The following is a 27,473-nucleotide window of genomic DNA, read 5'->3' as shown; positions in this document are numbered from 1 at the left end:
TAACTCCTTTGTTCAGCTCAGCGACCGCGGGCGCTAATAAAAATTTTCTCTACTTCGACGGTCGCCGGCTCCCACATACCCCGGGTCGCGATTTCTATCCCGGTCATTTTAACCGCGCTCTGCTCTGCCTCGCTCAACCCGCGCTCCTCGAGTCGCGTTACCTCGTCGCGTACCGATGCGCCTCTCCCGCCCGCCATGCGGTCTATGTCCTCCCCACATTTTTGTATGCGGTCACTCATTCTGTTTCCAAACCCTTCAATGTGGCTTCCTAATCCCCCCAATCTGCTTCCTAATCCCCCCAATTTGCTTCCTAATCCCCCCAATTTGCTTCCCAATTGCTCCCCCTGAGTATCCATCTCAATTTTCAATCCCGCAATTTGGCTGCCCAATTCATTTTTCAACCCCCCAATTTGATTGCCCAATTGCTCACCCTGAGCTTTCATCTCATCTTTTTGGGAGTCTATTTTTGCCATCAACTGAATTAAATACAATTCAATGTTGCACCCGGGTTGCACAGCGGCCTCAGCTGCCGTGACCACGTGTGAGGCGCCGCCATCTTGTGCACCTGCGACCACGTGCGAGGCGCCGCCATCTTGTGCGCCTGCAACCCCCGCTACCGCACCCTCTTTGCTTTCCTCCTGCATCTCCCCCATCTCCTCCCTGGGGTCCTGGGTCGACTCTACCCCCTCTTCTATCTCCCCCACCGGCATCCAACCGCCTTGATCATCCAGGATCGCTCGATTATAATTTGGATATTAGACACTAGATTTCGGCTGCTCGTAATTTCGACCAAATTTTTTTCCGATGGTTTAAAATTTGGTTCGGGCTTCAAATCCCACTCCTCGACACAAATTGTTACAGCCAATAGCACAATTGGTGTCCAAAATTTGGTCTAAACAAATTGAGTCCCAGGTTCTAAATCCCACTCCTGACACCAATTGTTGCGGATCTCGGAGTATGGCACTCCCGTTAGCAAGGGGGGGTTAAACCCCTTGTCTTGTTAAGCTGGCCGTCTCCGAGTCCTAGAAGGTATCGCGCTCCTTTGCGGGATTGAGGTTGACCAGGATGACTGGTCAATGGGGTCCCAGATACCTTCGCCAACCTCGCCGCAAAGCAGGGCGCTACTTCTGCCCGAGCCACGGACAAGATGGAATTTTGCCGAGCGGTTTAGCAATCCGAGGCTCAAGCCGTTAGCAATAAAACTAACCCGATTCTGAGCGGTTCTAATCGTGCCACAGGTATTCAATTGGGAAAAGACTAAAGCGATCGGATGAGAGGAACCAAAGAATAAGAAGGGTGAAGGAAGAACAAATATGGTTTATTTACTACACTAAAAGAGGAAACGAAAGAAGGGAATATACAAGAAGAAGGAAATAAAAGGACATAGGGCATAGGGCAACCTCATACACTCTTATATAACCCGCTCATGACAATACAAACACACTTACACAAATGGGGGGGTGGTGGTGGGAAGGAAGAGAAGGGTCCAAGCAGATGGTTCCAGGCCCCGGGTCCGCCGCGAAGAATGGCAGGCAGCTGATGTCGTTGGCGCGCGACAGTACCTAACAAATGCGAGGGGCGGGGGATCCCCGTGCGTATAGCGTGCCGAACGCTCTCAAAACCACGGCAGTTCATATCACACGATCGTCCCAAGCGATCCTCCACGCAAGGTTCTTATCATTCGCCGCCTCTGCGCTGTTCGCTCAAGTTTGCCGATCATCTGCCGATCTTCTCTCCTCTCTTGATCATCTGCTCTCTCCCCCGCATCTGCGTGAAAGGACTTCACGCTCGCGCTTTTATCACAAGCCTCGCGTATCAAGCCACGTCCGCTTCGCTCCGCCTACCGGTGGACACGCCTCGGCCCGGATTGGGCACGAGGGTTCATTGGTACCTCCCCTCGTGACGCGTTGATGGGGCCAAGCCTATGTTCCTGGCCGCTCCTCCCTTTTTCTCCCACTCTGCCACGTGGCTTATGGCGGCGGGCAGGAACAAACCAAAAGGCAGCGACGACGGCAATACGGCTACTGGCACTTTGGAGAGAGAGAGAGATTGGGGATAATTGAAGGGGCCTAGGTTATTTGATTAATATACTGAAACGCAAAAGAAACTTACCACCTTTGAAACCTTTAAATATCAACAATAACACTGCGTGTAGTAAATGTGTGAACTTATTTGTGGACAATAGTGTCCTCACTGTCAGACAAAACGGTCATGGATGGTCACTTGAACCTTCAATGGTCACTTCATAGCACAGCTGTTGAACAGCCGTTTTGACTGTCAGTGATTAGCCAAGGGGTACGGGATGATTTTAATGAACTGCACGTGATGTCTTGATATTGGCTTTAAAAAGGCCAGTGCAAAATGGGCATTTTGACTGAAAAATTTGACCATTTTGACCATTTTGACCAACTTCAAAAAGACCGAAAACGCAAAAGAAACTTACCACTTGTTTGAAATGTAATAAAATTGTAACAGTTCAAAATAAAACAAACCAACAATTGCGAATTGAAACATTGGCATTTTATTAATGACATGTCAAGTTTTTGACCAAGATACACTATCTCATCAGTTTGTTCTACAGTACAGAACAGCACAGGGTGCAATGTCAGTCCCCTTTCAATAGCGTGTGTGGCCACCATTGTTTTGGATACAGGCAGTACATTGTCGGCGTATACTGCCTACCAGTCTTTGGATGGATTGCTGCTGGATTCTGTCCCACTCAGTCCTCAATGTCTGAAGCAGCTCTGCCCGTGTCCTGGCCCTGCCAACTACGCGTCTCCCAAGCTCATCCCACAGGTGCTCTATGGGATTCAGGTCAGGGGAGAGCGCAGGCCACTGCATGGTGTTGATGTTCTCGCCTTGGAGAAATGCAGTGGTAAAGCGAGCAGCATGGGGACGAGCGTTGTCATGCTGAAAGGTTCTCAGTTCTGGGTGGTCTAGCAGGAATGGCAGCAGATGAGGTCGCAGGATGTTATCCACATACCGCTGGGCGTTAAGATTCCCATCCACAACCACCAGTGGCGTCCTGTACCGGCCTGATATGGCAGCCCACACCATCACACTTGGGCCACCCCACCTGTTGGCTTGACGCACGCAACAATCGGCATATCGCTCGCCAGTTCTTCTCCAGACACGCTCACGTCCATCCATCAGGACTGTCCACACAGAACCTTGACTCATCGCTGAAAGCGACCTCGTTCCACTGCGCCAAGGTCCACCGCTGATGCTGCTGGCACCATCTCTGTCGGTTGCGGCGATGGGCAGCCGTCATCACGGGGCCTCTGTATGGTCTTCTGGCAGTCAGACCATAGTCATGCAGTCGTCTTCGTGCAGTATCATTGGAGATCCGTGGGTTTGCATGCCCTGGAGTTTCTGCCGCAGTGCGGGATGCTGGACGGAATCGATCCCGCAGGTGACTTCGGACCATCTGCCTGTCCTGCCTTGCAGTGGTGACTCTTGGCCTCCCTGATCGAGGTCTGTCATTTGCAGAGTTGTGGAGGGTGTCTCTGTCCACCAGGGCCGATATCGTCTGGTGTGAACAGCCAAGGCGACGTGCCACCTCACTGTAGCTCAGTCCGCCTTGCAGCATGCCCAGGGCACGCTGCCGTTGATCCCTTGACAATGGTGGCATGTTGATTGAAATGCCCATTTTGCACTGGCCTTTTTAAAGCCAATATCAAGACATCACGTGCAGCTCATTAAAATCATCCCGTACCCCTTGGCTAATCACTGACAGTCAAAACGGCTGTTCAACAGCTGTGCTATGAAGTGACCATTGAAGGTTCAAGTGACCATCCGTGACCGTTTTGTCTGACAGTGAGGACACTATTGTCCACAAATAAGTTCACACATTTACTACACGCAGTGTTATTGTTGATATTTAAAGGTTTCAAAGGTGGTAAGTTTCTTTTGCGTTTCAGTATACAACACAGATTCAACTATTGGAAACAGATCCTTACCTGAAACACATACTAATGAAATAACTAAAGAAGAAGCCTATGGTTTGCTACGTGTTGCTAGTGGCCTAACTAGGGTGCGACCTTTGACCCTTTACATCAAAAATGGGAATATTTACAGGGGATTATTTATAAGGGAACATTTACAAAAATTTACTAGTGAAGGGTTCTCAAAACCGCAACAATATATATATATATATATATATATATATATATATATATATATATATATATATATATATATATACAGTATATATATATATATATATATATATACATATACATATATATATATATATATATATATATATATATATATATATATATATATATATATTGTTGCGGATTTGAGAATCCTGTGTTTTTTTTGTGTAAATATCACCCTCTGTAAGTAGTGTAATGATTCCTTGGAAATACCTCTGTTTTGTGTGTAAAGGTCAAAGGTCGTCCTCTTAGTTAATCCATCGCAAGCACGTAGGCCACCATATACCCTTCTAAATAGTTATTTCTTATTCTATGTTAGTATAAGGCTCTGTTTCCCATTAGTTGACTCTGCATTGCATCGAATTGAAATAAGATAGATCCCCTTTCTTTCAAATTCCCTCAAAGCCTCCATTGCCAACTGCATTTACGGCGTGGTCAAGCCTCGGAGAAGAAGGGGGAGGAGCTATATCAAGGGCGTTGCCCGCCCATCGTCATCAAAAGGCGGAGCCAGCGAGCCCCCACCAGCCAACCAGGGCTGATGAGAGACCATCATGGGCGTGGCGCGCATTGATCTGGAAGCGCGTTATAAAAGCGCCCGCTGAGACCACCGCAGCTTTGAGACCATCGCAGCTTGAGACCACCGCAGTTTCGACCATCGCAGCTTTGAGCTTTGACAGCGGTTTCGGCCGCGGCTACGAAGCAACGCCGCCATGCGGATACGATTGAGGAGGGTCGGCGGCTGCTCACCTCGAGCCGCGTGATCGCACCAACCGGACCCGCATCCTTCCCGCCTTGTGATCCCACCTCCTCGTCCGTCCAGCCATCCACCTCCTGCCATTCATTCCTGCTTCATTCCCCGTGTAAGTCTGATTGTCGTCTGTCCTTTATGTTGTCCTGGGGTTTATGTAAGCTTGTATAGATAAGTAGTATTGCACTGTGTCTTCTTACTCCTTCTGTCTTTATTTTCATATCTTTCCTCCTCCTTGGTTTCTTTTGACTTGTACATAATTAGTAGTAATATATCCTGTTATTTCCTACTTTTGCTTTCTTCTTCTTCCTCGTCCGTTCGTCCTTGTCTTTTCCACATTGAATACCTGTGGCATGATTTGGCCAACGACTAAGAATCGGGTCTAGTTCTGTTAATGGTTCGAGCCGCGGCTGCTAATCCGCTCGGCAAATTAACATCTTGTCCGCGGTCTCAAACGAGGTTGCTCACCTGCCTCCCTGGAGGGAGCTGGGCAGCTTCAGGACTCACGTCGGTCAGTCACAGACAAGGGGATTAATTCCCCCTTGGTAAGGGGAAAAGGGGCCGACGTTGAGATCCGCAACATATATATATATATATATATATATATATATATATATATATATATATATATATATATATATATATATATATATATATATATATATATATATATATATATATATATCCATATATAGTATATATGAATGGTAAGACCCCCTAACGATGTATAATAAGTCTAAGACATATTGTGTCCATCACAGCTATTCCTGTACACTTTGTATCCCACAAGCATCGTCTGCCACACGAGCACGTTGCCTATTGCCTTACTATAGCACCGTTAGGAAGATACAGTTTTATATTTGGGAATAAATATTATTATAGTCAGCTCTCGAACCTACAGCAATACTATGACGCCACCCTCATGCTGTGCCAACTGCGATCCCAAGGAGGCATCTCATAGTGTGCACAAGGCTTTACAAGCAACGGTTCAAAAATTCACATGCAGAGAAAATAGCAAAGCTGCAGACATGTTTGGCCATAATTAGAGCTCATCAATACAGCATAATGCTTGAACTAATCTGCTTGGACTGAGATGTAAACTGTGACACAAGGAGCAGCAATGAGCAGTGTATGTATATATTATTCCCCAACGGAGGCCTGAGGAAGCCTGCTGTGAAGCGGATGAAACGTCACCTGGGACCGGACCAGGTCTGCTCTTGCTTATTTGCTAAAATTTGTAGAGTAGATTATTTTCTGGTTGGAAGCGCCTTTCTGTTTTTTTCAAATGTATAATCCCAACCACCCCAATCTTTTGCCATATACGAGAGTGTGTGTGTGTGTGTGTGTGTGTGTGTGTGTGTGTGTGTGTGTGTGTGTGTGTGTGTGTGTGTGTGTGTGTGTGTGTGTGTGTGTGTGTGTGTATGTGTCTACATATACAGACTTGGCATTTAATATGGAATATAATTTTTTGGGGGTGAACTTACTTTTCAAGATGTCTTAGAACCAAAAGTTCATTGGAATTATGTTGAAATTATTCTAGATTTTGTTAATGTGACCTTTAAAAGAAACAAAAACCACATTTGACATTTCGAAACAAATAAATTGATCCTTGAAAGTGATGTAAACTGATATCGAACTCAATTCATGGACAGTACTGTGTTAAACTTCTGTACGTTTTCCAGAAGTATCTCTTTATTTTGCACATTAGCCAAAAATTTTTTTAACAAAAACAAAAGTTAACTTACGACTGGGATTATGGACAGTAAAATTACAGTTCAGTACTTCGTGTAACCCCCACGAGCATTCAGGAGAGCACGTACACGTTGAGGCATGCTATTCGCGAGATTTGCCAAGGTTTGGACAGGAATCGCTTGCCATGCAGTGACAATAGCCTGCTGCAGTTCACGCACAGAGGTCGGCTGCTGGTCCAAGTGGTCGATTTGACGCGTTAATTCTGCCCACAAGTTCTCTATCGGATTCATATCCGGGGACATGGCAGGTCACTCCATATGCTGTACACCACGGTCCGCAAGAAAGTGTTGGATCATGCGAGCACGATGAGGCCGTGCATTGTCATCTTGGAAGACAAAGTTTCCTCGAAAGGTTGCATGAGCAAATGGAAGCAATGTTTCTTCCAGAATGGCCCTGTACTTGAACTGGTTCAGGTTTCCATTCAGAACAACAAGGTCAGTTTTGCCCCCTGCATGAAAAGCAGCCCAAACGGTCACCCGACCACCTCCAGCTTGGACTCTTGGCACTATACAATCTTCGTTGTAGGCTTCATGCACTTGTCTGCGCACTCGGACGCGGCCATCTTGACGATAGACCAGAAATCTAGACTCGTCACTGAAGATCACATGATTCCAGTGCCCTGGCTGCCATTGACGGTGCTCTCTGGCTCACTGCAATCGGCGCTGGCGGTGTTGTCTGGTCAGGCGTGGCTTTCTCAGGGGACGCCTGGCACGATAGCCTGCTTGAACCAGTCGTTGGTTGACTAGCCTTCTGGATACAGGCACATTTGTCAGTTGCTGCCACTCAGCCCTAAGCCGATTAGCTAACTTGGTACGGCCATTGCGGACTAACCGGTGCAGCTGGCGACAATCCCTCCTTGTGGTTCTGCGGGGACGTCCTGGCCTCGGTATTGGAGTAGGGACACCCCTGTGAGCATTTCGTTTCAGGATCTTTGACACCTGACCTTGAGTGATGCCATACTGCCGAGCAATAACACGCTGTGTCATGCCGTAATTTCGTAAAGCCACCACTCCATGACAAACAGCATTGTCGAGTTGACGGACCATCTCCAGAGGAAGCGGCAATAACTTTTGGAGACGTGCAGCAGTTGTTTTCCACTAATACAGAACGCAACAACCCTTGTATACCCGACTGTGAAGCCAATCATCAAATGCACCTGTCCGTACATTTTGCCACGCCACCTGTGATATAATCCTGTTGTTGACTTCTTGCTGCGACAGACAATCGGTGACATGGTTCTTTTAACAAATAAATCACCAAAGTGTAAAAGAAACTCACCAGATTGATATACTGAGTTAAGAAAGTAAACCCAATTCAAGAAAAAATATATATTCCATATTAAATGCCAAGTCTGTATATAGTAAGTCATATTAACTATTCTTAAAGTATCAAATCAATATTTACAGGAGGTTATAAATGGTAGCGTTGATACCACCAAATAACATCCCGGATAATCACAACTGCTACTAACTACATTTCTGTGGTAACGATAAAAGATTTTCCTCTCTTATTAACAACCAAAGCATGCGGACCTGAATGGCACATCATAAGAGGACCTGATTTTCTTTTTTTGTATACAACGATGAGGATCGTGTCTGAGCTACCACATTAAACACAAAAAAACAACTCCAGCCTGGACAGAAAGAGGAGATGAGATAATTCCATTCCGGGCCACACGTTGACTGTGACTGGAGAGGAAGTCCGCAAGCCATGCATGGAGGTTACCATGGATACCATAGGAGGAGGGTTTGGTGAGCAGAGCGGGGTGCCACACCGTATCGAAGGCACGAGATATGTCAAGGGAGACAACACTAATTTCCTGTTTGACATTGAGGACCTCCATCCATTGTTGAGACAGAAGCAGCATGTCCAGAGTAGAGTGACCTGGTCTGAATCCAAATTGATGATCAGAGATCAAGCCATTGGAGAAGAGGAAGGATTTAATATCACAAGCAATGATGGATTCCATGACGTTGCTGATTATTTGTTGTAGTGCAATGAGTGCATCTTGTACGATCATAAGATGACCTGATTTGTTCAGGTGGACTGAGTGCATCTTCTACAATCATAAGATGACCTGATTTGTTCAGGTGGACTGAGTGCATCTCCATCATAATATGACCTGATTTGTTCAGGTGGACTCAGTGCATCTCCATCATAAGATGACCTGATTGTTCAGGTGGACTGAGTGCATCTCCATCATAAGATGACCTGATTTGTTCAGGTGGACTGAGTGCATCTCTATCATAAGATGACCTGATTTGTTCAGGTGGACTGAGTGCATCTTCTGCAATCAAAAGATGACCTGATTTGTTCAGGTGGACGGAGTGGATCTCTATCATAAGATGACCTGATTTGTTCAGGTGTACTGAGTGCATCTCCATCATAAGATGACCTGATTTGTTCAGGTGGACTGAGTGCATCTCCATCATAAGATGACCTGATTTGTTCAGGTGGACTGAGTGCATCTCCATCATAAGATGACCTGATTTGTTCAGGTGGACTGAGTGCATCTCTATCATAAGATGACCTGATTTGTTCAGGTGGACTGAGTGCATCTTCTACAATCATAAGATGACCTGATTTGTTCAGGTGGACTGAGCGGTTTAATGCATCTCGGTGCATCTCCGTCATAAGATGACCTGATTTGTTCAGGTGGACTCAGTGCATCTCCATCATAAGATGACCTGATTTGTTCAGGTGGACTGAGTGCATCTCCATCATAAGATGACCTGCTTTGTTCAGGTGGACTGAGTGCATCTCTATCATAAGATGACCTGATTTGTTCAGGTGGACTGAGTGCATCTTCTGCAATCAGAAGATGACCTGATTTGTTCAGGTGGACGGAGTGGATCTCTATCATAAGATGACCTGATTTGTTCAGGTGTACTGAGTGCATCTCCATCATAAGATGACCTGATTTGTTCAGGTGGACTGAGTGCATCTCCATCATAAGATGACCTGATTTGTTCAGGTGGACTGAGTGCATCTCCATCATAAGATGACCTGATTTGTTCAGGTGGACTGAGTGCATCTCTATCATAAGATGACCCGATTTGTTCAGGTGGACTGAGTGCATCTTCTGCAATCAGAAGATGACCTGATTTGTTCAGGTGGACTGAGTGGATCTCTATCATAAGATGACCTGATTTGTTCAGGTGTACTGAGTGCATCTCTATCATAAGATAACCTGATTTGTTCAGGTGGACTGAGTGCATCTCCATCATAAGATGACCTGATTTGTTCAGGTGGACTGAGTGCATCTCTATCATAAGATGACCTGATTTGTTCAGATGGACTGAGTGCATCTCTATCATAAGATGACCTGATTTGTTCAGGTGGACTGAGTGCATCTCTATCATAAGATGACCTATTTTGTTCAGGTAGACTGAGTGCATCTTCTACGATCATAAGATGACCTGATTTGTTCAGGTGGACTGAGTGCATCTCCATCATTAGATGACCTGATTCGTTCAGGTGGACTGAGTGCATCTCTATCATAAGATGACCTGATTTGTTCAGGTGGACTGAGTGCATCTCTATCATAAGATGACCTGATTTGTTCAGGTGGACTGAGTGCATCTCTATCATAAGATGACCTGATTTGTTCAGGTGGACTGAGTGCATCTTCTACGATCATAAGATGACCTGATTTGTTCAGGTGGACTGAGTGCATCTCCATCATAAGATGACCTGATTTGTTCAGGTAGACTGAGTGCATCTCCATCATAAGATGACCTGATTTGTTCAAGTGGACTGAGTGCATCTCCATCATAAGATGACCTGATTTGTTCAAGTGGACTGAGTGCATCTCCATCATAAGATGACCTGATTTGTTCAGGTGGACTGAGTGCATCTCTATCATAAGATGACCTGATTTGTTCAGGTGGACTGAGTGCATCTCTATCATAAGATGACCTGATTTGTTCAGGTGGACTGAGTGGATCTCTATCATAAGATGACTTGATTTGTTCAGGTGGACTGAGTGCATCTTCTACGATCATAATATGACCTGATTTGTTCAGGTGGACTGAGTGCATCTTCTACGATCATAATATGACCTGATTTGTTCAGGTGGACTGGCCCGTGCATCTCGATCATAAGATGACCTGATTTGTTCAGGTGGACTGAGTGCATCTCCATCATAAGATGACCTGATTTGTTCTGGTGGACTGAGTGCATCTTCTACGATCAGAATATGACCTGATTTGTTCAGGTGGACTGAGTGCATCTTCTACGATCATAAGATGACCTGATTTGTTCAGGTGGACTGAGTGCATCTCCATCATAAGATGACCTGATTTGTTCAGGTGGACTGAGTGCATCTCCATCATAAGATGACCTGATTTGTTCAGGTGGACTGAGTGCATCTTCTACGATCATAAGATGACCTGATTTGTTCAGGTGGACTGAGTACATCTCCATCATAAGATGACCTGATTTGTTCAGGTGGACTGGGTGCATCTCTATCATAAGATAACCTGATTTGTTCAGGTGGACTGAGTGCATCTTCTACGATCATAAGATGACCTGATTTGTTCAGGTGGACTGAGTGCATCTCCATCATAATATGACCTGATTTGTTCAGGTGGACTGAGTGCATCTCTATCATAAGATGACCTGATTTGTTCAGGTGGACTGAGTGCATCTCTGTCATAAGATGACCTGATTTGTTCAGGTGGACTGAGTGCATCTTCTACGATCATAAGATGACCTGATTTGTTCAGGTGGACTGGGTGCATCTCCATCATAAGATGACCTGATTTGTCCAGGTAGACTGAGTGCATCTCCATCATAAGATGACCTGATTTGTTCAAGTGGACTGAGTGCATCTCTATCATAATATGACCTGATTTGTTCAGGTGGACTGAGTGGATCTCTATCATAAGATGACCTGATTTGTTCAGGTGGACTGAGTGGATCTCTATCATAAGATGACTTGATTTGTTCAGGTGGACTGAGTGCATCTCCATCATAAGATGACCTGATTTGTTCAAGTGGACTGAGTGCATCTCTATCATAAGATGACCTGATTTGTTCAGGTGGACTGAGTGCATCTTCTGCAATCAGAAGATGACCTGATTTGTTCAGGTGGACTGAGTGGATCTCTATCATAAGATGACCTGATTTGTTCAGGTGGACTGAGTGCATCTTCTACGATCATAAGATGACCTGATTTGTTCAGGTGGACTGAGTGCATCTCCATCATAATATGACCTGATTTGTTCAGGTGGACTGAGTGCATCTCTATCATAAGATGACCTGATTTGTTCAGGTGGACTGAGTGCATCTCTGTCATAAGATGACCTGATTTGTTCAGGTGGACTGAGTGCATCTTCTACGATCATAAGATGACCTGAATTGTTCAGGTGGACTGGGTGCATCTCCATCATAAGATGACCTGATTTGTTCAGGTAGACTGAGTGCATCTCCATCATAAGATGACCTGATTTGTTCAAGTGGACTGAGTGCATCTCTATCATAATATGACCTGATTTGTTCAGGTGGACTGAGTGGATGTCTATCATAAGATGACCTGATTTGTTCAGGTGGACTGAGTGGATCTCTATCATAAGATGACTTGATTTGTTCAGGTGGACTGAGTGCATCTCCATCATAAGATGACCTGATTTGTTCAGGTGGACTGAGTGCATCTCTATCATAAGATGACCTGATTTGTTCAGGTGGACTGAGTGGATCTCTATCATAAGATGACCTGATTTGTTCAGGTGGACTGAGTGGATCTCTATCATAAGATGACCTGATTTGTTCAGGTGGACTGAGTGGATCTCTATCATAAGATGACCTGATTCGTTCAGGTGGACTGAGTGCATCTCTATCATAAGATGACCTGATTTGTTCAGGTGGACTGAGTGCATCTCTGTCATAAGATGACTTGATTTGTTCAGGTGGACTGAGTGGATGTCTATCATAAGATGACCTCATTTGTATAGGTGGACTGAGTGGATCTCTATCATAAGATGACCTGATTTGTATAGGTGGACTGAGTGGATCTCTATCATAAGATGACCTGATTTGTATAGGTGGACTGAGTGGATCTCTATCATAAGATGACCTGATTTGTTCAGGTTGACTGAGTGCATCTTCTACGATCATAAGATGACCTGATTTGTTCAGGTGGACTGAGTGGATCTCTATCATAAGATGACCTGATTTGTTCAGGTGGACTGAGTGCATCTCTATCATAAGATGACCTGATTTGTTCAGGTGGACTGAGTGGATCTCTATCATAAGATGACCTCATTTGTTCACGTGGACTGAGTGGATCTCTATCATAAGATGACCTCATTTGTATAGGTGGACTGAGTGGATCTCTATCATATGATGACCTGATTTGTTCAGGTGGACTGAGTGGATCTCTATCATAAGATGACCTGATTTGCTCAGGTGGACTGAGTGCATCTCTATCATAAGATGACTTGATTTGTTCAGGTGGACTGAGTGCATCTTCTACGATCATAAGATGACCTGATTTGTTCAGGTGGACTGAGTGCATCTCTATCATAAGATGACCTGATTTGTTCAGGTGGACTGAGAGGATCTCTATCATAAGATGACCTGATTCGTTCAGGTGGACTGAGTGCATCTTCTATGATCATAAGATGACCTGATTTGTTCAGGTGGACTGAGTGCATCTTCTATGATCATAAGATGACCTGATTTGTTCAGGTGGACTGAGTGCATCTCTATCATAAGATGACCTGATTTGTTCAGGTGGACTGAGTGCATCTTCTACGATCATAAGATGACCTGATTTGTTCAGGTGGACTGAGTGCATCTTCTACGATCATAAGATGACCTGATTTGTTCAGGTGGACTGAGTGCATCTCCATCATAAGATGACCTGATTTGTTCAGGTGGACTGGGTGCATCTCTGTCATAAGATGACCTGATTTGTTCAGGTGGACTGAGTGCATCTTCTACGATCATAAGATGACCTGATTTGTTCAGGTGGAGTGAGTGGATCTCTATCATGAGATGACCTGATTTGTTCAGGTGGACTGAGTGCATCTTTATCATAAGATGACCTGATTTGTTCAGGTGGACTGAGTGCATCTTCTACGACCATGAGATGACCTGATTTGTTCAGGTGGACTGAGTGGATCTCTATCATGAGATGACCTGATTTGTTCAGGTGGACTGAGTGCATCTCTATCATAAGATGACCTGATTTGCTCAGGTGGACTGCGTGCATCTCCCATGAGCTTCCATTTTTCGCCTCGGTGAGAACACAACTCACTGCCTTTAATAAAGCTACGAGCTGCCAAGTGTCTGCACCGTATGTGGAAAGGTCGAGGAAACGACGACAGTTGAGTTTGGAAGATAAAGTGTGGATTATTTGTGCAATTTGTGCATGTTACAAACTTCATGTAAATCTGTCGTCAAACGCTCGACTCCTTTATCGTTTAAAATACAAAGCGTACCTTACTTCCCAACTGACATCAATGATTCCTTTGGTGTATCATGCTAAACCATGAAAATAAAACTTATTTTATGAATTAGTTGAAAAGCCCTTGTCTGACTTTCATGGATGGCCTTTTCTCGCATTACCCTACTCTCTATGATCGATGTAATTAACATACCGAAGGTGGTGTTGCTAAGTGGCATCACTAGTAATAATTCGACAACACCTCTTACTTTAATTTAATGGCAAACCTCAAAATAGTTGAAGATCCAAAGCAGGGATTTTAGTGATTTGTAAAGGACTGACCTGGCTTTCTGTCATGCCAACCGGGTTACACTTTTCATTGAGGTTTCGACACTTTCATCCCAGAAACCCTCCAGACAGCGAACCCACAACCTCGGCTACAGGTCCACATATGTGGCTTCACAACCTCAGATGTGTCAAAACAATTAGTCAAGCCAGCAATGCATCTACCTTTCTAACACTATATATATTACTCACAGTTTTACCTGGAGATGTTTACTTCGGTTGCTGGAGACTTCCGTGTATTATCATACAAATATAACCATTATTACATACCTCTGTGTCACCGTACATATGCCACCTTACAATAATACAATATACATGTACATACATGAGAAATCCTGTTCACAAATAGACAACAACAACAACAACAACGGGCATTTTAAGGCCATTTTCCCTGCTAGAGCGGGGGTTAGCCTTGCGGGCCCCATGACAATCATCTCCATTTTCCTTGATTTTTGACGAGAGGGAGTGAGGTCCCCCATGGGGTACTTCGGGCTGTACCCTGCCCATATGTAGTTGTAATATTGTCATGGTTCCCTTTTTGAGGCAATGTTTTATGGTTGGATGCCCTTCCTGATGCCAACCCTTTTAGTCGCCTCTTACGACACGCAGTGATACGGTGTACCTATTCTAAACCGGGCGGGGTACACACCGGTATGTTCACAAACACAAACAACAAACAATGTGGTATGTTCACACACAGACAGGCAGGTAAATATTAAGTCAACACCTCTCATCCATGTCAGCCTCCCCACAGTTATATCAGAACGAGCTGATTATGTTTTTTTTTAAATGCTCAAAAATGACAACTTTTTGTTTTTTAGTAATTTGCCTAACGTAACGCTTGATTATGTAATGTAACATAATGTTTCATTGCCATGCGTTTTGACGTATGTGCTGAGGGGCTTGATTACTATTATTCCTTTGACATACGAACTACGAACATTATTATTATTCGTTCGACATACGAACATTACGATTATTCGACATACGATTCGATTTTGGGGACCCTCATCGTGAATAACACTTAACCCAAACAAAGCCAATTGTTTTCGTAATTTGTGTAACATAACGCCTGATTAAATAAGGTAACGTAACGCTTGATTACATAACGTAATGCTTGGTTACCGTGTGTTCTGACAGGCTTGACTAAACTTAACTATTATTAGAGTTAATTTACGTTGATCCTCTATTTTTTTTAATACATAAACCCGTTGATTAACTTCGGAATATCTGAGATTAGAACTTCCTGGACTTCATTTTATTAAATTCCACATCATCTGAATAAAAATAATAATAACAAGTACAGATACATTCAAAGTACACCGCCCCCATGCCAAATAATTAAATATCCTCCAGCGCGGATATTTGTGTTGTGTTGGCTTAGCGGTTAGGGTGCTGGCTTGGGATCCTAGGATCCTGGGTTCGAATCCCGGTCGATCGCTGAATTAACGCCAGGGGGATTGACTCAGCCTGTCATCCTTCCGAGGTCGGCAAATTGAGTACCAGCTTGCTGGAATGAATGATCACGGTGTGTACCCCGATTTAGAATAGGTACACCATATCCCTGCGCATCGTAAGAGCGTGACCAAGGGTTGGCGTCAGGAAGGGCATCCGGCCATAAAACATTGCCTCAAACAGGGAACCATGATTGTCATGGGGCCCGCAAGGCTAACCCCCGCTCTAGCGGGGAAAATGGCCTTAAAACGATCATTCATTCATATATTCCTCCAGCGCAGCATTGCCTGGGCACCTCCGGCGCCCGGCAATACCGCAGTGCAGCTCATAGAGGCTGCATTGGGAGGGAGAGGTGTACAATAATTGATTGATTAATTGCATAATTAAAATCAATAAAAGATTATCATAAAATATTTTCTTAATCAATTGGCTAATAGCATAACTAAACCACTAGTGCTTCATCCGAAGATGTATCTTTTAGAAATTTAATTAAATAAGTCATTAATAAAAAAATTAAATAATAAATTGATTCATCAATAAATAATTAATCGATTAAATGATTAATCAATAAATCAAAAATACCCTTTACAGCCAAATCATTTGGTCATTGTCATGTCCAAATATCAGCTTCCTCGCTCAAAAGGTGCCTGAGATATTGCCGAGATGAGAAAGAAAATAAATAAATGATTAATAATGAAAATAAATAAATAATAATCATAAAATTTTAAAATAATTAATCAATTGGCTCATAGAACACATAAACCACCACCATTTCAGCCCGGTAATTACGTTATGCAGTGCCTGGAGATGGCATAGGAAAGGAGCGGTGTACAACAGCCAGAGTGAAAACTGAGTACTCCCTTTCAGCGTGCGTCATTGCTGAGCCCCCTTCGGTGCCCGGCAATGACGTTATGCAGCGCCTGGAGATGGCATAGGAAAGGTGCGGTGTACAATAATAATAATAATAAGAATAATAATAATAATAATAATAATAATAATAATAAAAATAACAATTAATTATATATATATATGGAGTGGAGAGAGCTGGAGAGCTGGAGGCTGGAGAGCTGGAGGTAGAGTGCCGGGAGAAGGGTTGGCGAGTTTCGTGTCAGCCATTTGAGGTGGGGTGTAGAGGGTATATTGGCAATTCCTTTTCTGCATTTCTTGTTAGGCTGGGAGTGTGTGGGACAGAAAGAAGGATGTGTGACAAGGTGGCCCAAGTTGCCTTGAAAGGCTCATTTTGGATATGGAGGAAGTTTACGGAGGCACGGCGAACGGTGTAGGTTGGTTGCGTGTGTTTTTTTTTAAAGGTTTTTTTTTTGGTTTTTTTTTTGTTACCATTATTGTTTCTTATTTTGTGTATATGAGTGAGTGGGTGAGGGTATGTGTTTTTGCATGAATTAATTTTTGCATGAGTGTGTGTTTTTGTGTGTTGAGTGGTGTATGATGTAAGGGTAGGTGGTTGGTTGCTTGGTGTTGTGTGTATGTGTGTGTATGGGTGTGTATGAATGATCTGGTGTGTTTTTTGGTGAGTGGTGAAGGGTATAAAGGTGGGTGTTTGAGTGTTCCACCATGTTTGTTTGGTGCTGTGGATTCTGGATGTGGAGGTGTTGTTGTTGTTGTTGTTGTTGTTCGCACTGGCTAGGCGTGGGGTATGTACGCATCCAGGTGCAGTTGCTGCATGTGGATGTGTATGTGCCCCTGCTGGCCCACCTTAGCTGACCGTATCGAGGTTGAAGGGCCGAAATGGGATGATGCTGAGGACCTCGACTGAGGACCCGGTCAGTACGGCACACTTGTGACCAGGTGTGTTTTGAACTTATATATATACGTATATATATATATATGTGTGTGTGTGTGTGTAATATATCAAGTAATGATATATTATATATAATATATATATATTATATATATATAATACAGGCCAACGTGTTGCGCCATCATAAAGCTAGTCTTCAGTGAGGTAGAGGGGCGTGTTCTTGACTATAAATAAATGTGGTATGGGATTTTAGGTGCCATTTTCTGGAAATTGGTGTTTAAGTCCTGAAATTTGTCTGGGTTTCCCTCTGCCTCCCTCCTTTCTCTTACTCACCATTAGTTCCTGCCTCCCCCACTCGTGCCCAACTGATTTTTCCAGACCCCTCCTCCACATTTCATTTCGCGGATCAGGGCCTGTTATGTATGCTACTGTTGAGTCTATTTAATCTTCAAATAAAATTATATTGGTTCTTGTCTAATATCATTTTTAAAACATCGTTCCAAAAATTAAAAACAGCCTATTTCAGTTCACTGTAGAATAAAGGACTTCCTCATTTGATGTTGAGGGGTGTGAGGCATATTCACCATGTTTGCCAAGTACAGGTTGGCAAGAGTGAGCAACCTTGGGAATTGAACCCATACCGGCCAAGGAAGAACGAAACAACTCTTTAAGCACTCGACCAAATTCCCCATGACAATGTCTTTTGGGAGAGCATCATCTAATGAGGTCATCAGTGACAGTCACTGCAATGCAAACACTTCAGATGGAAGGCCTTTATGCTGCTAGCTCATGGCCTAATGGTGAACAGAGACTATATGTAGTCAGTTTTTAAACAGATGAAGGAAAACTATCAACACCAACATGTCCACACATATGTAAATGTCTCGTGCATGTCCTGAGCCAATTCATTCTGAAACTATACAGTCTAAATAATGGTTGGCATCATAGTGTACACTGCAAAAGTGTGTAACACCAATTGTGCTAAAGCCATTAATTGAAGTGTGTGTGTGTGTGTGTGTGTGTGTGTGTGTGTGTGTGTGTGTGTGTGTGTGTGTGTGTGTGTGTGTGTGTGTGTGTGTGTGTAGCTAAAGTTTCAAACAAGATTACAAAGAAGTTTAGAATGGGCCTTCTACCACCCTAAAGTAAAACGTATGGCTTATCGACAATGAAGGAATGCAAAAGAAAAAGAGGCAAAAAAACCCCCAGAAACAACTCACTTGCATAGGAAACCGCGTTGAGCGCATTGAAAACTGGGCGACACAATTAGAAACAGACATGGTGCTCCGCCAAGACAGCTACCCGACTGCTCTGGAGTTACTTACTGTGCAGAAAAAATACATTCCTCGTGCCTTTGGCTTTTAATCAACTCTAGCGTACTAACTCTTTCTTTTCATTTTACACCCGAGCACCTCTGCAAATCCGAGCTGAGACAAGAATAGGGGCTGTTCTCGTACTCAAGTTGCACGAGGCAAAACCTATGGCGTCCTGCCTGTGGGGTGAAGGGTTGGCGAAGGTCAAAAGTCTTTTTCCGGTAGCCTCAGCGTCCTGCCCCCACTGTCTGCACAATACGAATTAAGCGTGTGGGTGGGTTGAGAAATGCAGTGACAAACCGGGTGGGTGGTTTTCTGTTGCTGCTGCTGCTTGTGCCCTGACATTTAGTTTACAATAAAAGGTGGGCACACTGTATGAATCATGAGTAAACTAACCGCTGTATCACTCTCCGCTTTTAATCCCACTCCGTAACCTCTACTTTTGATAAACAATTCTGATTATTAAGTAACATTTCATGTTTGGAGGTTCTCCGCCATAGATGGTGGGTGGACCTCATGTTTTCACCCATGTCTATTTGCTGGTTCGTTTGTCTGTCTGTGAGCATGATGTTGTGGACGGATTCGGACGAAAATTGGTGGACAGGTTGCATTTGTGACGAGGAAGAATTGATTAGATTCTGGTGAAGATCTTCACCATTGAGAGATAGAGCCAAAACTATATATAGCACAATATCTCAGAAAGTTGTGCATGGATTATACCAAAACTTGGTGAACGAGTTGGTTGGATGACAAGAACAAGCCGATTTGATTTTGGTTCAGGTCCAGATCGAGATCCGGCCTATCGGTGGGATACAAAACGAAAACTGTTCAGCCTGGCGGAGGTAAGCGCTCTACCGAGTGCCGTTCTTGTTAATACAGATTTTTACCTCTAAGAAAACAATTTATGAGCAAAATCACAACCGCGACCAAACCGCAAAAGCCAGACTGATGCCGTAAGTCATGCACCAAGAAAGTATTTCTCTTTGCGGAAAATTATGTATTCCACAATGGAGCAGAGTCGAAGGAAGGTGGGAAATTTGCCCTGAGGTTCTCTCTGAACGTAACTTTGATATACCACAAACACTCGTGTCGTCTTTCTCAAATGCACCTCACTATCGTCCAACATCTTTGGTTGGTTTGCCACATTTCTAGCTACTGCCATCTGCTGCAACCCCCACCTTTTCCACAAAGCTCAGTGCTGCGAGGCAATATACCCCCATTGCTTGTCTACTTTTGCCATTACAAGGTTAGGAATTCTGACATTTAGATGAGGTAACTCCTCAGATGGTACAGTTATCGTGCCATAACACCGACTATTCGAGGACGAAGCAGAAATTACAACAGAGGAGTTCTATAGGCTCACAGAATAGCAAGGTGACAGTGGGCAAACAGGAAATGTACTAACTGTGTGGCCACGGGCAGACGCAAAAAGAAACGGAACGAACGAACAGGAAATAGAGCGAGATCCCAAGGGGAATGGAGGTGGAGTGGGGTAGAGGGGTAGAGCTGGAGGTGAGGGAGAGTCAGAGAGCATGACAGAGAGAAGCGAAGACAACAGAGGAGAGGAATCAGAGAGAGGGAAAAGGGTTGAGGAGTAAAGAAAGTGGAGAATGGAGGGGGAGGATAGGTATAGTGGAGGTGTGTCGAGGGGTAGAATGAGAGAGAGGAGAGTTGGAACGTAGCAATAGAAGAAGGGAAAAAGGGAAGCGAAAGATTAAAACTGATCTGAATATTGCCCACACGAGTACACGACCTGGACATAGACACACTAACACCATGCAGAAGTACACGTAAATGCACGAAACAACTCCAAAACAAGCAGAGAACATCACGTCTGGTCGCAAAGGGCTTGTATCTTATGTAACCTTACTAAAAAATACGGGTCCTCACACTTCAACCGGGACAACCCCAACTTCAGGGTAAGCGACAAAAGTTTACTGAGTAACGGAGATGAGGAGGAGAGGTCCTCATAGTCAGCCGAAGCAGTTGATAAAAACCAAGGAGATAAAAAGAAATGGCTGAAAAGACAACTTACTTACTTTTAAGAATAAATGGTTTACTCATTCGCCTGAAGGAAACCGCAGTGCCTTTTGGAATTCGTAGGCCATTGGGTAGCAGTACCTTGGCAGAAATCCAACTTCCTGCCCATTTACGCACAGGGAGGAGACGGGCACCACGAGACGCAACTTTAATTGAAAGAACGTGATGGCGGAAAACGAGGATGATGCATCGATAACAGGAAGGAGCTTGTGTGTAACTTGCATGTAAAACAAAGTACATTGCGAAGCATTCTCATACTATAACAAGGAAGTACCAGGGACATTCATAGACTATAGACAAATATACACCTGGCGTTAACGGTGTTGGAAAATGGGACCTGAGCTCCAAGAGCTCTGCGCTCAGGTGGGAATATCAAACAGGCCAATTCACTTCACCCCAAATGATAGATCACCGAAGGATTGTGGAGGGGCAGGAGTAAAATCTGGCAACCGTGGCGAAAACTGCCATGACAGCTGCGAAAGTATTCCGATTCCAGTATATCCAAGACAAAGGTGAAAAATGTCACGTGCTGGGAAGAAACATAGTGACAGAAGTTTCCATTGAATCAAAATGTCAAAGTAGCCTGGAATTTTAAAGAAGAAATAGTTATTTATAGTATGGAGACACATGTCTCTGACAGGGAGTAAAAAAAAAAAAATACAAAGCAGATGAAAATCCTTGGGTTGAGGAAAGTGCAGAAAACCTTCAACTACCAACCCTCATAATTCCTTTTCTTTTTACTCGCCGCATAATGTTAGGTCTGTATCAAGTGTTTATGCTTTTTATCTTGAAGCAAAAAGCATAAATCTCTTTTAAATGTTGTCAACTGCTAAAACAGCGAGAGGCAGGCCATTGAGAGAGCAGCTTAGGCATAGTCCGATTGTTAACCGCCCAGACAAGGTGGGGCATTGAGTAGAGTGGCCGCGGCTGCACAGCAGATGTCCCAACCACACGCCTGCGCTGATGATAGCCTGGATGGCAGCCAAGCCGAGGGTGGGAAAGCTCAGGAAGAAGGGATGGGATCGACTTACAGTACTCAAGTTGTTTTGCAAAACTGGAACAGAATACAAGATCACTGGCTGCGTACACCTGTGCAAGTCACAACTTGATGTGGTATTATCTTTTTCATACATTCGCACAAACTGTGTTAAGGTATTGCATTGCTTAGTCAACCATGGCTGACATGTTCCATATATACTAGCACATTACCCGTAGGGCGATTGCGTCACACACATAAGCACACACCAGTAGCGAATTACACTTTTACTGCGAGCAAACTTACACATGCAATTTTGACATCTCCTCTAATAGAAACTATTAGAAAAATACCCTTTCCCCACCGAACCCCCCCCACCACCCCTGCCACACCCCCAAAGCATCAGCTCCCCCGACCAACTCTGTCCCATCTTTGCTGCCCCCCTCCCCTCCCATTCCACCTCAACGAAAAGTTATTCCACCCCAACCAAAGGTATCAATGCCCTTCCCACTTCAAGTCTTCAAATCCCTTCCCAACCCCTCAACAACCTCCCTCCCCCCCCCCAAAGAAAAAGTACTCAAACCCCCCCCCCCCCCCCCCGCAAAACCTCAATCTGCCCCTTCCAAATCTGTCCCATATTTTCTGCTCCACTCTCGCCTCCTCCCGCTCATAAAAGCAAAAGGGCATTCTCATATTGAAACAACGGAATGTTTAGCGCTTTCTGCTCCCCTATAATGCTATCACTGACTTCACATAAACCCGTTACGGTCACCTGTTCAACTCACAATTTAAAGAGAAAATAGTCAGAAATAATAGCAAAGCAACGACCTGTGTAACCACCACAGTGAAATTGTTGCTTGAGAGAATACCGCATAGTTATTTGGGTGGTGTATAAACAACAGATGTCTTCTCGATCGCTGAGGCCTATCTTCACAAAGCCACTGGCACCTATCAGCTCAAAATCCTGTTAACAGTCGCTTTGTTTTTTTTACATGGAAGGGAAAAGTTTTTGACAGGGCGTGATAATTGTGATTTTGACAGCCTCAAAGATATCTTTGATTTCACATCGCCGTAAGCACCAACATGGCAGCAGTATTATAGAAATTGTGGGTGGAGTCAGGCGAACCATCCAACCAATGGGTATAACTCAGCCGCACGAACGGCTGAATGGACGCATTGCATGTACAGCTCCTTTTATAGTATAATAAAATAAACCACCTTTAGAGGCCATTTTTCCCTGCAAGCAGGGGTTGGCCTTTTTCGGGGACCGTGGTTGTTGTTTTTGTTGGTCCCCTTTTTGAAGCAATGTTTTACGGCCGGATGCCCTTCCTGACGCCAACCCTTTTTGTCGCCTTTTTACGACAAACAGGGAATTACCAGTGAACTGGTACTCAATTTGCCGACCTCGGAAGGATGACAGGCTGAGTCAACCCCCCTGGCGCTAATTCAGCGATTGACCGGGATTCGAACCCAGGATCCTAGGATCCTAAAGCCGGCACCCTAGCCGCTAGCCCAACACCAACACATTGTATATGTATGTTAATATGTATGTATGTGTGTGTGTGTATATATATATATATATATATATATATATATATATATATATATGTATATATATATATATATATATATATATATATATATATATATATATATATATATATATATATATATATATATATATATATATATATATATACTAGTGAGGTGCTATGCACGGGTGGGAAGCCAAAAGCAAACAAGCAATGCGGAAACTGTGAACGCTAAACCTTGAACCAATAAATTCCACATTCCTGTGCCACCTTCAGTCGAACGTCAGACATGGACAGCTGGTTTGTGAAATGACATGGGCAATCTCAAAATACTGTGTTAAATCACGATTGTATTGAGATATTATCAAACCAGCCCATTGTCGTCATCTGTTCACTTCCGGATTTGGGAGCAGCTCAGTATCGATTCAAATTTCAAAATCATTTTATTGAGAAATTTATGAAACCTCATTGCTGGGACCCCAAAACGCTCCACAGAAGGTTTGACGGGGCTAGCCCCAAAACTGAGGGAGTAGTTTGGGGATGGACGGACAGACAGACAGACACTCCTGTTTTATAATACAGATATTAGTGGGGCACTAGCCAAAACCCGTGGAACATCCACGGAAGGGAGGATGTGGTGTATGGATAGAGTGTACCATTATGGATGGCAGAGGGGATTTGCTTGTCCGAGTAAGAGTTAGGAAGAAAGATGAGAATGAAGAGTGCGTATATGAACAACGATCGCCGACACCGGCACAAATGCATGCTCTGGATTGTCCACTCAGCGGACGGCTTGCTTCGCCTTCGCCCAGCAGACGCCAATATGATGGCGTCGTATCGGCAGTTAATCGGATGCCTTTGGGCCCCAACGTCGGCTAATTCAGATTTTTCGAGTATGGCTGTACGTGATAAACAAAGAGCGCGGTTCGTAGATCGTAAATCCATTAGTGCCGTGGGCATCGGGTCACTGGGTGCGGCGTAAAAGGGATAACAAAGTCGACTCCTTACGCTATTATTATATAGATGCTTGCATTTTCAAAGCAGACACTGAGGTGCATTCCACATGCAGACATGACCCTGAACCTGAGTGCACGCGAACCGCAAAGTGGGGTTAAACGATTGGTGTGCTGTGTCTGTCTACAGACGTCAGTCTATGATTGAGGAACTACTTGATTTCAATTGAATGTTATATTTTCAACAATGTAGAACACGAATCTGGACACGAATCGGAACATGAATCTGCACTTTAACAGTACTTTAGCTCTAAATTTGGCAAATCAAATTTGCCCCTCACTCTCTCAGCTGTTCCCATGGCTAAAGGTACGCTCTCTCACCTCTGAGCTGTCCAGCCTGGGTTTGAATCTCCGTCTGGCAATAAACTGTCATCTCGATGGTGTAATGGTTAAAGCGTCCACTCTGAGTCTGAGAGGTCAGAGTTCTGAACCCCAGCTGAGTCATGTCAAAGACTTTTAAAATGGTATGTGTTGCTTTCTTACTTGACGGTCAGCATTTAAAAAGGACACACATAGAAAAACAACTGTAAGTTGGCAATAGCAGTGCAGGCTTGGTGGAATGGCCTCCTCCTGCATTGAAGTTCCTCGAAAGGTAACATACATTATTATCCTGGTGTTTTGCATGCAGGGCGAGGCGACAATATGTGATGGTGCCGTCCCTTGGATGGGCATGAAACGGTGCGACCTGTCTGATAGCTTTAGTTTGCGGATGTTAAATATCCCACGTTGTCCGCAAAACGAAGGCGAGCCGAGTTATCCACGGCACCCCGGCTAAGTTTTAAATTCCTGCCCTAACCTACAGAGGGCATTGCATCAGTGGCACAGCTGCACTCCCAGCGAATTATGCAACCAGCAATCATGTAATGCACACGAAAGGAATGAAAGCTGTTCCCGCAAGTTGATAAGAGCAGAGTTATCCTCATGCCAAGTTAGCACGTTTATTTTTTGATATGTTGACTGAATTTAGACGTACAGAAGCGTACATAGTACCGAAGCGTTTTTTAAAATAAAAATAAACACAAGGCACAGGGAGGTGAAATTTGCTGCACATGATGTGCAATGTGCGCAGAGTACAACTAGTGTACATTTACATCTGTAGGATGTCAAATAAATAAAGAAGATATAAGTACACCAGGCCGAGGCTTCATACTTTGGCACTCTCACAAGGCTGCACTTCCTCTTCTGAGACTTCTACTCCAAACTGTTCCAACCCATCATTTTTGACGGGGGGGGGGGGGTGTGTGTGTGTGTGTGTGTGTGTGTGTGTGTGTGTGTGTGTGTGTGTGTGTGTGTGTGTGTGTGTGTGTGTGTGTGTGTGTGTGTGTGTGTGTGTGTGTGTGTGTGTAAAAATAATCAGGTGTATCAGAAAGTAATGTCGTTTTATAACAGCAATGATATATATATACATATAGTATATATAACCATGTTGGCAGCAAGGTAAGGAGAAAATGTCGCACACACATCACCATTAAACTTCTCCACATCACACCAGCCTACTGCTTTGCCACTCACTGAAAGAACACCACCCCACAATACCATACTCACCCAGAAAACACTTGAACATCAAACCATCACACCTAACTTATACATCACCCAAGGTTTCTAACAGGTAGTAAACCAGAAGTGAATACAGGCTTGACCACCCAGGTGCATCATTATAATGCTAGGACATGGCATTTACAACACAATAATAAACATTAAACCCATGATGATAACATGGCATTCTTAATTTTAACACAAAGAAAAGGGTACCATGCTTCCACACGCGACTCGAAGTGTGTCGAGAGTGGTCTATTAAAAATGACGGCCACTTGTGCCTGCTGGTTCTCTTTAGCTTGAGGAGGCTTGTGGATCACAAGCAAAATATTGCCTGAGGCTGACCCTCTGCCTCCCTGATTGTACCCAAATTTGGGGAGTAGAGTCTAGTTTTAATTATTGGTTGGCTGCCTTTCTTCATATTGCATATATAGTGTATATATATTTAATTTAAATTGATATATGTGGGAAAATTACATGCCCATACCAGGAATCGAACCCAGGTCCTCTGGAAAGCTGCACCAGTGCTCTGTCATCTGAGCTATCTAAACGACCCCGACTGATTATGCAATTTTTGAACACATATGATTGCCACTCTCTTTCCATCAATGATTCTGGGGCACTTGCTGACAACCATAGGAGCTCAGATGGCAGAGCACTGACTGGTACGGTTTTGCAGAGGACCTTGGTTCGATTCCTGGTCTGGGCATGTAATTTTCCCACATATATCAATTTAATTACTTAATCCTGTTCATTAATCTAATATATTGTTGCGGATATGAGGATGGCATTTTTTTTATTGTATTGTATTGGAAATTGTTGTGTAACATTGTTGGATATGGCCCCTCCTGCCTCCAGAGTTGTGTAAAGATAAAAAGGGCGTCTCGGTAGTTAATTCCATAAACACCACATTGCAGGACACGATAAAACCCTTGTTCAGTAGCTTATATCTTATTATGTGTTTTAGAGTAAGGCCTTGTCTTCCATTAGAATGACACTCCATTGCACCAAGTGAAAGAGATAGATTCCCTTCATTCCCATCCCCAAAAACCTCCATTTTCCCCTTTCGTCATTGCCAAGCCTCGATTGGCAATTACATCCCCTCCAAAGCCGCCATTGGCCACGAGGCAGGGTTGGGGAGGAAAGGCGGGTCCCCACCTCGTCAGAGAGGGGAGGAGTGAGTAAGCCCCACTCAACCAACCAAAAACAAGGGGTTGGACTTCGAGAGGGTGTGGCAAGAAAGATCAAGGAGGTTCGCAAAGGTTGAGGGGCGGGGCATATATAACCCGCTGCGGGACGTTCCCAAAAGGAGATGAGTTCTGAGTCTGAAAAGAGACGACCTTCAGAGAGACAAGTGCGCAAGGAGAGAAAGACGCGTCAGACGATTTGGGAGAAAGAAGGGGAGGACCCAAAAGAGCCCGAGACGTGGAGCGACAACCAGACCCGGCCGCGTGCAG

The 27,473-nt window shown here is 44.2% G+C and overlaps 1 protein-coding gene across 2 annotated transcripts in view; it reads right to left on the bottom strand.

The window, feature by feature from the left end:
* LOC137424446 (methylcytosine dioxygenase TET3) overlaps positions 1–27,473 on the bottom strand; it is a 308,223-nt gene that overhangs the window by 132,400 nt on the left and 148,350 nt on the right. The window contains exon 1 of one of the 2 annotated variants that reach the window (XM_068111913.2): positions 18,827–21,409. The exons of the other annotated variant lie outside the window; for it this stretch is intronic. Coding sequence (XP_067968014.2) covers positions 18,827–18,886 — 60 coding nt within the window. The 5' untranslated portion in view covers positions 18,887–21,409. Of the gene's footprint in view, positions 1–18,826; positions 21,410–27,473 lie in introns of those variants that run through there. 2 annotated transcript variants of the gene reach the window in all.

This window comes from Myxine glutinosa, chromosome 4, assembly GCF_964187855.1.
Source record: "Myxine glutinosa chromosome 4, kmMyxGlut1.1, whole genome shotgun sequence".
In the NCBI taxonomy this organism is placed as follows: domain Eukaryota; kingdom Metazoa; phylum Chordata; class Myxini; order Myxiniformes; family Myxinidae; genus Myxine; species Myxine glutinosa.
This window is presented reverse-complemented; position numbering and strand designations above follow the sequence as displayed.